Source organism: Nestor notabilis, unplaced genomic scaffold, assembly GCF_000696875.1.
Source record: "Nestor notabilis isolate BGI_N333 unplaced genomic scaffold, ASM69687v1 scaffold36348, whole genome shotgun sequence".
NCBI lineage: Eukaryota > Metazoa > Chordata > Aves > Psittaciformes > Psittacidae > Nestor > Nestor notabilis.
Window position 1 is genome coordinate 2052 of NW_009940275.1, and position 12518 is coordinate 14569.

Genomic DNA, 12518 nt, shown 5'->3' on the forward strand with positions numbered 1-12518 from the left:
CTTTCCCTGGAAGATGTGTTTGGTACCCAATGAGGGAACTGGTTTTAATTTGGAATTTTTAATGTTTCAGATTTAGTCTGGTAATTCCAATCCACCAAAATCATGCTTTTATGCTGAAGCAGCAGAGTGCTGCCTGAAAATTAAATGCAGTTCAACTGACTCTTTGCATGCTTGGCACTACAATAAATGATGGAGGATTACAAGAACCAGTTGAAATTTCCATGACTGGTGGTGAGCAGAATAGTAGAAAATTAAAGCTGTCTTAGTTATGATATTTAATGTTTCTACACTGTGCAATGAGGAGGTATGCAGAGATATTTTAGCAGGATGGACAATAAAGCTCTTCAGTGTAAAGAAGAGGCTGTGATAATCTCTTTTTTGTTAATTCAGGCTTAGTTGTACAGTAAGAAACCTTCCGAGCTGCAGATTTTATACAAAACCAGAAATGTTCCCAGATTAAATTTGGTATTTATGAAGTTGCAAAGCACACACTTTTATGACAACATTCCAGAACTTCATTTCAATTTCCACCTTACAAGGATATTAACTGGACAATTAAAAGAAAAGCTATTTACCCAGACATTAACACTTCAGTCCACAGGATTTGCAGGTGGTTCTGCCTGATGGTTTCCAGTACATCTGTGATTACTACTGGAGGCATGTTGAGACATGATCCTAAACATTATCAAGCAGCAAACTATTCTGATAGCAAGATAAAAAGAGATGTCCATGATTAGAACTCGTTTTAAAAATAAATGTGCCATTAGGTATATCATTGTTAGCACATTAGTGGGTTAAATTACAGCAGATACTTCAGTGCATCATATAGCAATGCCTTACAGTTATATCCACTAACAGGCCTTTATTTCCTCTTTTAAGACCTTATTTTAGAGATGACTTATGCTGAAAACTTTTTATTTATCCTGTCAGATACTTTAGGTCACCTTTTCAGATGCTCTGATGTTCAGAGCATCTCCCATTTGACCGAGATAAGAAGTTTAGATGCTTGAGAGTTATGGAAGAGAAATCATAGGCAACATAAACCCCGGCAACTCTCCCCTCTCTCTCACTGGCTTAAAACCCCATTAAAGTTAAAATCCCTACAACCTCACAGCAAGACAAGGTGTCACATTTTCCATGACTCATAAAGTAAAACTCCACTATGAGCATTCTTATTCCTCTCTCATGAGTAGCTGAGCAAACAGAATTGAAATAAGAGTTTATTTCCCTAATAGAAAAGACTTCTCCAGAACTCAGCGATAATTTAAAAATGATGGAAGTTGTGAAACTGAAAGATGCCTGCAGGCTGGCTTTGCTTTCTTTACAATACAAAAACCTCTATTTGTCCTTATATAGGAAGGGAATGGCCCTACTGGAAACAAAACCAAATGGTTACATTTTAATTTGCCTACCATTTCAGCCACTAATGATACAGCCTTAAATGCCTGGTCAGCAGGGAATCATTAGCAGAGACTTCTGTATCAAAACGAATTTGATTTTAACAGGCAGGGTAACATGATGAACTAAGGAATCTCTTAAGATATCTTTTATTTTTCCTTTAAGACAAAGATAACTTGCTACTTTCCATTCAAGATCAAAGCAGGGAAATAATACAAGGAGGCAAAGACAGAAGAAAGAGAGACAGAGCATTTGAAGCTTCAATTTTCTCTCTAACACGTTTTCTTTTAGATCAGTACAATCAGTAGATTCACCCTATACAGAAGGAAGATTAAAAAAAGGAAGGTTATATACGGCCAAGAAGAACTCTGGGAAACTTTGCTGACGTGTTTAAAGCTACTGTACTTTACGGTTCTTATTTCAGAAGTAAAATGATAAACAAAAAACAAAGCACTTTTAATCTTCAAAGCAATGCATGATCAATAACAACTTCAAGTATCATAATCTCTATCTTACTCCAGGAGAGAAAGATGTGTAGAAAAGAAGTGATCAGCCTGGGTCTAACTGGGGAACAGAACTCAAACATCACAAGCTTTTATGTTAAATGACAAAACCATGCTTTCATTAAGGATTATTCTTCTGTTACCAGTTTTTATTTGAGCAAATCATTATTATAATAAAAGGATGATGGACTTTTTTTTCCCAGCTCCTGCAGAAGCATTTGAGATGCTAGTGGAGGTACATCCCAGGATTATTTGGCTAATATTTAACACAGCACACCAGTTAATTTACAATGCCTCTGATATTAATCTAACCACTTCGAGTAGGTTACTGAAATAACTATTTGCTAGGGTCAGCACATGAATAGCTTCATATTGGCAGCAACTTCCTTGCTAAATTACCTTTACAGTCAGGGCATTGTGCAGGACATATCCAGGCTCTGGGTTGAGGTTTCTGACCCTTCACAACTTTTGAGAAGGGAAGTCTGGCTTGGCATACTGAATCTTGCAATAATATTGGTCATTGATGTCAATCTCATCTCTGTCCATCTAAATCACGAGAGATCTTTTCAAGAAGAGAAGGAGCACAATGTTACAAAGATACTCAGTCAAAGATGTATTTAATAGGAATTTTACAATCGCCTGCAGTACAGAAACTGCAAAAATCCTGACATATTAGCAAATCAATAAAAAGCGTTTCTCCAGGAAATGTACACCTCAAACTACAAGGGAAAAGATTTCCATATCACTGTACTGTAAACTTACTGTGATCTGTGGGAGTGCTGAGAGATCCCATTTACATACTAATGCCACAAGCAAGCTGGGGGGTGTGGGGAGAGAAGAGTTACTTAGCACCAGTAATGAGCAGAAAGGAAAAGAAGGCAGCTACAGTCCCCAGGGACTGTTTTGTTTCCAGTAATTTTAGGCTGTCTAATAATGCCTTTTAATAAGCTGCTCTCAGCTATAAAGCTGCAATCAGCCCTTGTCAAAGAACATAATGCTGCTCCAGACAGCAAAACAGTTTTGATATAATGGACAAAGGACCCCATCTAAATAGAAGCTTCTTAAAAAACAAATGAGAAAAAAAGTTCCATCAGTATTAAGACATAAATTATGCTGTCTACACTGTGTATCCTTTCATTTCTAACACACTAGATTTCAAGATCTCTATTAAAGCAAAATACATTCTAAACCCCACATTTTCTGCTTTAGTCTACTCCAGTCCTAGTTTATAAGTAGACCAATTTGCTTTTATTTATAGGGTATTTATGCCCCATGCAATCCAAATTATGACTGATCCTGTTAATTTTCTGGTTTTAGTCTATGCTACCCACTTAGTCTCTACATGACACCGAGATTAATACTGCAATAGGCTATCCACATTTAAGACTATTTCCACTCCACTCAGTTTAAAGCAGTCCTCACTGAAGCTCAAGTCTAGCTATAAGAGCTAAAGATATATATATATGATAGGTCAAACATGGATGTTCTTCACAGGATTCCTCAAAACACTGGGTCACCTTTACTGCTGACAAATGCAGATCCAACTCCGCTGTTGCCTATAGCCATGCCACCATAAACTGGAACTGAATCTACCCAACCTTTGGGTTTAGAAGTTGATTTATAAACCATTACTAATTCAAAAAGAATTCAGTATCATCCATTCAGTACATGTATTTCTTATGAATCAAAGCACTAACAAGATGGGAAGAAGATCATGTTTTTCCTCTAGGAATTCTGATCTTTCCAGTATTATCACCATCCTTTTCTTTCCAGTAACAGACTTACTGTGATGGCAGTTAGCACATTTTACAGCTCAGTTCAGAAATCACTAAAACTTAAGACACACTGCCTGAAAAATACCCAGTCACTCAAACCAGCACAAAATCTGCTTGTCCTGAAGATACACCAATCACCTTAATCACGTAGGTAGAGATCTCTCTATAACCTCTTTTTAGAGTCAGTTTTACACGCTAAAGAATCAGCATAAACTACTGTGGCATTTGGTTATTGCAGTTTGTGCTTATTTAAGGAAAAATAAATTTATCACTTAGAAAAAACAAATAAAGCAGCAAAATGGCAGCTTTTTCATCTTGATACGTTTCTGCCCCACCTTACGGGAAGGGGAACCTATGCCTGGCAAGTCCCATTTTCTCTGAGGGGTGTCAGATAATAACAGCACATCAACACACACACAGCCAAACCTCCTTTTGCCGATGAGATTTCATAATGCTTCTTCCACTCGTGAAGCTCTCCAGAGAAAGGAAGCGCTAATTCCTGCTAAAATATCCAGCCTCAAGGACCCAAATCTGTCTAGTGTTTGAACTCTTTTTACACAGAAATAGAGGGAAATTTCTTTTATTTGCATGAAGTTAGTTGGTTTTTGCATTTATCCCCCATTTATTTACAGCTAAAAGCTGTGCACTTTTCTCTACCTAGTAGCAAATAAAGGGAACAGGTATGAAATTCAGAAGTTTTTTTGGTTGTCAATATCATTAGATCACTGCCTGAATAAATACCAAGGTAGAGCAGACCTGAAATGCACATTTCGCAGGCTGAAAAAATTCTCAATGAAATACAAACTCAAACCAAATGCTAACAAATTAAACTGTGAAGCAGACAGTATTTTAAGAACAAGATCCCCAACACTGATTCATAAAACATAGTTTATCAGGAAGCTACACCACACATTTAGAGTCCCAGGTAGCTTCTCCACACTCAGAGTTAAGCATTCAACAAGAGGAGATTTAAAATCCTCCTACACCCTGAGATTCAGGATTCTAATTGCTTTGTGGAAGCACATTCCCTCCTCCAGAGCACTGCCACCTGAGAGACTGAGCAACACTTGCACCGACCATGTAATTAGAGTTTTCCCCCTCCTTTTAAACTTGTTTCTATTGCAAGCTGTTTCACGCTATCTCAGAAATACTGGGAAATAACGGTAGCATGTAGTTCTACACCCAGAGCTGAAGTAAGAGGTCACACAAAAGGCTACTCATTGCCATTTCCTAGTAATTCCCTGTCATTTCAATACACAAGGTTAAATTACTCCAGAAGCCTCCCTACAGGGCTCCCATTGTTTGTCAGTCAAGGCTAGGACACAATGGCGCTCATTCATGTGCACAGCAAACAAGCAGCTCAGGGCCCACGATCAACATACAGTCTCATTTTGGTTCTTCTGCAAACAATTTGTAGAAAGATGGCATTTCAAATAAACTATGTCAATTTTTCCAAGCTTCAATGCATTCCCAATACAAACTACTTACGAGGGAGTCCAGACAAAAATTAAGACAGCTTGAGAGCAATGTGAAGAATCGCCCCAAAAACCACTCACTCATTAGGACTGTTCCTGAAAAACATCTGCTTGCTACAACCACATGCAAAAAAGATTATGTTTTAATAGTTAGAGAAATACACATTCAGAAAAGGTCACAAGAGCTGATTCTTCCCAAAGACAGTCATTCCATGCTTTTGTTTTTAGAGTACCACTTAGTGTTCAGCCTTAGAGCTTGTATAAGTAAGGGGTACAGACACCAGAGATCCAAAGTGCACTTAAGGCTGTTTACTTCATATCTTCTGGTTAAGAACCCAAAAGGTTTAGTGTTTGGGCTTTTCTTTTGTTTTGTTTTTCTTTTCAACATGTTAAAAATAGAAAAACCAAATGCAATATGACAGAAGTCCGGTGCTGCTGATAACTGGAGAGACACAAGCCTCACGCACCTCTTCACTGTTTTGCCTTTTCTACTTCAAAACTTGCTAGAGCAAAGACTTTGTCTCCTGATCCTATAAGGGGGGGAAAAATACTTTCAGTCAGTATTACTAGAAATTGTGCATTTCCTTATATACAATTTCAATCAAGCAAAACATCTGAGATCAAAAGAAATCAAACCTGTATTTTGAAAAGTAGAACACTTCAACTAATTTAAAATAAAGAGGCCTGCTGGCTTGACAAGCCTGAAACCAGCCACATTGAATTGATAGTTAACTGGGATGGAGTTAAACATCTCCACAGCAGCTCTCACAGTGCTGTGCTTTGTATTTGTAGCTAGAATGGGGCTGATAACCCACTGATGTTTTGGCTACTGCTGAGCAGTGCTGGCACAGCATCAAGGCAGTCTCACCCCCAAAAGCCAATAGGGTGGGGATGGGCAAGAGAATAAATCTTCTGGTTTTCCTTTGCTTCTGTGCACAGCCTTTACTTTTCTTCACTATCCTGCCTTTATCATAACCCACAAGGTTTTATTTCCGTTTTCTCTCCCCCATCCTGTCGAGGGGGTAGAATGAGAATGCAGCTTGGTGGTCAGCGAGGGTGAGCCCACCACACAGAGAGCTTCTAAGGAAGCACCCTTTTGAACAGAAGGGTTCTTACTTTGCTTTTCTATCTCAGGAAGAGGAGTACTAAAAGGTAGGTCACAGAGACAGCATATCTGTACCCTGACCTAGTCTGGCACATTCCTGCCATTCATCATTCTTTCATCACGGTTCTAACTGCAATGCTAGAATGAACTGTTGTGCTTATTTAGTGCATTTTATAACTGAACTTTTGGTCTTGTCAGTATGATTAGAGTTATGGCAAGAAGAGTACAGCTCTATTTTGACAATGTGCCAGTAATTGCTGAATTCTCTTCATCAAGCAAAGGACAATGCTCTCCTTAAGAGAGTCATTAATGCACCAAAGATCTGTGTAAGAGAGTATCTCTGCCTGAGACAGACCATTCACGCCTGCAGCATCACAGGCAACACCTGGCATTTTATGGACATTTGGCATGGGATGTATTTGCTGTATTACCTTTTCCTCAGGGATAGAGTATCAGAGTTTCATAGTTAATAAAACAGAAAAATGGACATCAAAATTTAATGGCATGAATCTTCTATTCGCGTTTTCTCTTTCACAGGGGAATCATGGGTATTGCTATTAATCAGTGTTTGATGAGGCAAATAAATGGGAGTTATGGGAATAAAAACTTACCAAGGTCAGTGGAGACTTTCTCAAACTGGCTCAGGGCTGTACCAGCATTTGCTGACAAGAACGTCTCCTCATCTGGAGCGAGCTACATCAAAAAAGGCCACAGCTGTGAACTTGGTACCTTAACTGTGCATATTCCCACTGCTTCAATTCCCACCATCTATATGATCATGCACATGAACTACCACAGGTTACAGCAATTGTCAGTTTGCAGGTGTTATCAAGCATATTAAAAACCAAAGTAAAAATGTAAGCTCCTTCCCTACCACTGAATGTCTTATCCATGGCACCTGTCAGCCCAGGAAGGACAGTATATGCAACACCAGGCACACCTCTACAAGCTCCACTGTTTCAAGCTGACCTCCAGGAATAGTTTTTGATTAAAAGATCATCCTGTAACTCTGCACCAAAACTATGCAAAGGATGTCAATTACTTTTTTGTCATGTGGTCAACACAGTAATGAGCTAAGATCTAAGATCACTTCATACCACATACTAAGGAAAGCTGAATTGCAGCCACCACCAGCTTTGACCATGTTAAGAGCCCATGACCTAGAAATGGTTCTCTTCCCTTAAAGTGACATTTGCACATGCATATTTTGCTTTTATGTATGTGCTCGATGCCTCGTGACAGATGCCCATAAAATATTTACAATAATGAAGTAGGAACCTGTATTTGGCAGGTTCAGATATTCTAAGTTATATGAAGGAGTTTTAAGTAGTGTCATATAACCTTATTAAAGCAAAGCACAAGGGTGTCAAACTGTCCACAAGTGTGTGTATGTCAGTTTGTTTATTAAATATATAGAAATCGGGTACAGGCATTCAGAATGATGTTGGAATGAAGAGAAAAGCACCAGTTCCCTCCCTTTACTGGGCTTTGTAAGCAAGCACTGATCTACTTAACTTTTTCCAGGATTGTGCAGACAAACATGTAATATTTACCATCATTTTTCACATTCAAACAGATGTGGAACTCCTATCCTAGCAAGTCCTCTGTGGAGTAGGTTACTGATCATTTCAAAAGATAAAGAGGTTGTGTCAAAGTGTGGTGAAGTGGCTTGTCTGAAGCAATCCGAGGAACTCATGCCAAGAGGATTAGATATCTTCACACATTCAGCTCATAATGACAACTAGCATTTTAACCTGTTTCCAAAACACTTTTTTCTCTCACACTCAAGCATTAAAAGCATTCTGAGGGAAAACATTTACTAATATTACTTGGAATACAGCTCCTTTAAGTACTGCACTTGATCTTTCCCATTACATTCCCTCATTTCATATGGAAGTTTTAAGTACAGACATACGCTGCAACCTATTTTCTTCATATACCACCAACAAAGAAGTAACATCGACTCTTCCTCCCTCTAGTGGTAACAACCAGGGATTGTTCTGCCACAGAGATACTCGCTGGGGAAGCAACCAGTTCATCACTTGCCTTTCCAATTTATTTATCTTACATCAAGAGGTAGGTATAATCACCAACACAAAATTAAGTAAAGCTCAATGTATGTCAAAGTCTCAATAGCTCCTGCCAGGTGGATGGGTGGTAGTTAGCCAGTGAAAAGACTTGTTTTGTAGCTTTTATAAATACCAGCAACTTGTAGCAGCTTCTATGTGATTCACTCATATGACCCACCAAAGAAAGCACTTTTAAGTACGAACAGCCTTATATAAATATACAATACTCTGTGATACCTGTTCAGTAGTGAGTGCTTCAGAAAGCCTACCATTAAAATGGAAGATTTATGTACTACACGAGCAATCTGCATTTTACCATTTGCTCATGAACAGAAGTTGTGATTTCTTATTTTGCCGACTTCAAATTCCTCTTCAACATATATATAGGAATCCCTATTCACCTAACTCATACCAAGGGCTTACCTTCTCACCAAGCTTTCTGAGTGCAGTCAGGATTTCCACTTTCTGCTGCGTGTATAGGTCTCGTCCCAACTTCCCAACCATTAAGTCCCGGTCCATCTGTATACCAGGGTGACGAAATAAGGCCAAATACGTGAGCTTCCCCTAGTTTCACTCAAGGCAACAGCATGAGAAATGTACCAGCCTGTAAGATCATCAGTAAGCATGGTACCCACAGAAGTAAGGACAGAGCTACTCATAATTTAAAAGGTGGCCATGGTTTTTCTGAACATTCAGCAAACACTCTGCACCTGACCTTAGTGCTCCTGATTTCTCCAAACTGGAATCTCTTTTAACCAAAGACGGCTGTCCATCCTGCTTTGAACACTGTGAAGATTTCAAGGCCAGGCTGGATGGGGCTTTGAGCATCCACACCTGGTCTAGTGGAAGATGTCCCTGCCCATGGCAAGGGGTTGGCAATGGACGAGCTTTAAGGTCCCTTCCAGCCCAAACCATTCTATGATTCACATATCACTGATACACAGAGAAATCACCTTTGCATTGCACTTCATCTGGATTGCAGGTTTAGTCTAGATCTCTGAAACACCAAGTGCACTCTCCAGGCCCTCAGTACAATTACAGATTCATACTCTTTAGATGTTCTATTTGCAGTTCACTATCACATCTTTGTTTTGAAGCAGCAAGAGAGAAGGTAATTCAAGAAATACACACTGTTGTCCCCGTTACCTCAATAAACATTTAAAACTGAATACATTCTGAAAGAGAACTTCTCCTTCTGATGCTGTGACCAAGTTTTCTAACAAACTGGTGCTCTCGATGCAATCATTATATATTTAAATCAGCCAGTCTAGCTCAAAGAAACAGTAAAACAGAAACATTCACCTCTGCCAACCTTGTCCTCAATTGCCTTGGTTGTTTCTTTGCAAACATTCTAATTACTTCTGGAGTTTTAAATGCTTGGCTGATGGCTGCTTGTATTGCCTGCAAGGGAAAGAACAAGACTGACCAGTACTAGTAACAGTCACAAGCTACAGCTGCACAATGAAATTAATGAAGGCAGGAAAGCATCATTAGTATCCTCTGCAACATTTGATACAGAGAGCTCTTCTTTTTCATAATCATGGAAGCAAGATGAAAAATAAATACATGACCTTTATGCAGGGCTTGGAAAATGCACTAATTAGTGCAACTACACTGAGAAAGAGCTGTGAAACTCTTCATTACAGGCTAGGTTTTAATTTCTAATCATTTCAAACATCTTCCTGACATTAGCACATCACAAGAGGATGTGCTATGCTATCTTTAGCAGTTTTAATGCTCACACTGATGATTAGAACTCTTCTAAGGGTAAGCAGAATGTAAATGATGAGGCAAATCTCCTACTGTTACTCAAAATCCTCTACAGAGTATCACAACTATTATGATTAAATCTCACACAATTATGTTCGGACAAATCATGATCTCCCTGGAAACAAAACCCTAAAACACAGGGCTCAGAAGGAACAAATAATGCTTTACTTATATCTGAAAGGAGAGAAAATAGATCAGAAGATTGGAAATCGACAAAAAATAAGCTCAATTCACTGAAAAAAACCTGAAGTCACAGAGTCACTCCTACAAGCTTTTCATTTGGCCTAGGTATGGATCTGATATACGCATCAGCAGTAAGAGCACAGGAAATGCTACCTCTGTGCTTTCTAACAGGTACGAACTTCCTCATGATATAATTTATCCTGGGTTATCCCTCACACCTTTAATATTAATTTCTATTATTTTATTTTCTAATATTAAAGGGTTGGATATATTTAGTCCCTGCAATTTCCCAGTTTTTCCTACAATGTTATGGTTATAATTGAACATTTTTTTCCTTTTAAAATGAAGAGACTTTCCGAAGTTTTAATATGTATGCATATATTAAATAATAAAAACACTAGATACCTAGATCTGGCTTTCACATGTGCCTCTCTAATAATTATAATGAACCACTTGTATCTCTTTTCTGTTTCACTGAGTGCAGGCAGAAGATGTAAGACATCATCCTTACCAGTTGCATCCCGCTGAGCTCATCCACCAAAGTCATATCTCCAGACATAATCTTCTTCAGGGAGTCATTGATCTCACTCAGCTGTTCCAGAGTTTCTTTTTTGGTCTCTTCATACTCATCTGCATCTAGCTCCTCCCTAAAGAGGATCCAACAAGACACATTCATTCATAGGATTAAACCTAAGATGTAACATGGAGCAAAGGAAATCAGGGAATACCATGGAGCTTGCTTCCTCAGACAGCGAAGAAAACATTCACATCACTTCAGATCATTCTGCTCCAGCCCTCTTAGGTATTGTTTAGCTAATGCATATGTAGTTTCCTTGACTGCCCACTACCTCCCAGCCAGTCATGCACGAGTGTTGTTTGTATGAAGACACTTGTATTAAAAAGGCCCTGACAACTACGAGATGCTCAATGCTTGGTGCAGTATTTAAAAGAGTATTTTGGATCTCAACAAAAATACACAGTGAGATTGTCTTGCTCAAAGCTATGGTGAATGCATCTCCTCACCCCAAGCCCATCAAGTTATTCAGGAATAACTGATTCTTCTGTCTAAACCTTGCCCAGAACAACGGCACTACCAACCCTTAGCAGTTATAATTATCTTGGAAAAAAACAGGTACTGCTTGGATAAGTTATCATTATAGTCAGAGAAAGCATCTAAAACCACACAGGAGGTTTTAAGAGCAAGTACTGAATCAGGAAATAAAAACAAAATAACCCTAAACCAACAACTAAGCAAACAAAAAACCTTTTCTCTGGTAATTCAGTCTACCTCAAATTTTATTAGCCATTGAGGAACTAATGCAAAATCACTTGAAACAAATCACATCAAAACGTTAGACCAAAAAATCCACACAAACCCAGACTGAAACATCCATAAGACAAAACAAAATAGAAGCAAGACCTATTTGCTAACTGCTATTAAAAAAGCCCACATGAAAATTGTGAATTCTGTGAACAGCTACTGTAAGTTAAAAAGTCACACTGAGTTTCAGTGAAAACAGTAACAAGTATTTCTGCACACACTTCCCTCAAGAAGCTGCTAAACAGAATAATCTTAATAAAAAGAAAGGTTATTAAACTTATTTTACTACCCAACACAAACATCCTACCTCATTTTAAAAACATAAAGCCACAGCAAAACACAAAATAAAACAAAAACCCACAAGATTTTTTGAAAGGTACCAATTTCTTTTGCCAGCCACTTAAGAGCAATATTACTACATAAGAGGACAGAATCTGGTTTTCTTACCTACATTCATCCAGATCTTGAAGCTGCTGCATTAATCTATCCAACTGCTCTTCCAAGTTTTGTTTTAGCTTAGTGGTCTCCGTTGTTCCTCTTGAAGCCATTTTCTGTTTTCACGTGAAAATTCTAAGCTGTTACATGACACTCCTAGGAGAAAGAACATTTTATTGCTGTGTAGCAACAACTCAAACCTTATTTTGATGGAATGTCTCATTAAAAGACTTGGGAGATTCCTGCAGTGGAAATACAAGGGTGTTAGGCTGGGTCTACAGGATTATTATCTCAGTAGCAAGAATCAAACAGCCACAGAGCATAAAACCAAACTAGTTTCAAACCATGCATCAATCACTGATATGCGGAGGCCTCACTATATGCACATCCTATTCTACTCTTCAGCGGCCCCTTAGGAAACTATTTAAAGAGACAACCCAGATGCAGGTGTCTGAAACGGGCAAACACCTTTGAATCATAGGCT

The 12518-nt window shown here is 38.6% G+C and overlaps 1 protein-coding gene across 1 annotated transcript; it reads right to left on the reverse strand.

Moving 5' to 3' along the window:
* Window positions 1–5280: 5280 nt before the first annotated feature.
* On the reverse strand, window positions 5281–12196 carry LZIC (leucine zipper and CTNNBIP1 domain containing). Its single transcript, XM_010020252.1, has 6 exons — window positions 12047–12196; window positions 10790–10925; window positions 9628–9726; window positions 8749–8844; window positions 6868–6949; window positions 5281–5681 (listed from the first exon to the last, which is right to left on the reverse strand). Exons 1-6 carry the CDS (start codon window positions 12145–12147, stop codon window positions 5623–5625), a joined length of 573 nt encoding a protein of 190 aa, XP_010018554.1. The 5' UTR covers window positions 12148–12196; the 3' UTR covers window positions 5281–5622.
* Window positions 12197–12518: the final 322 nt, after the last annotated feature.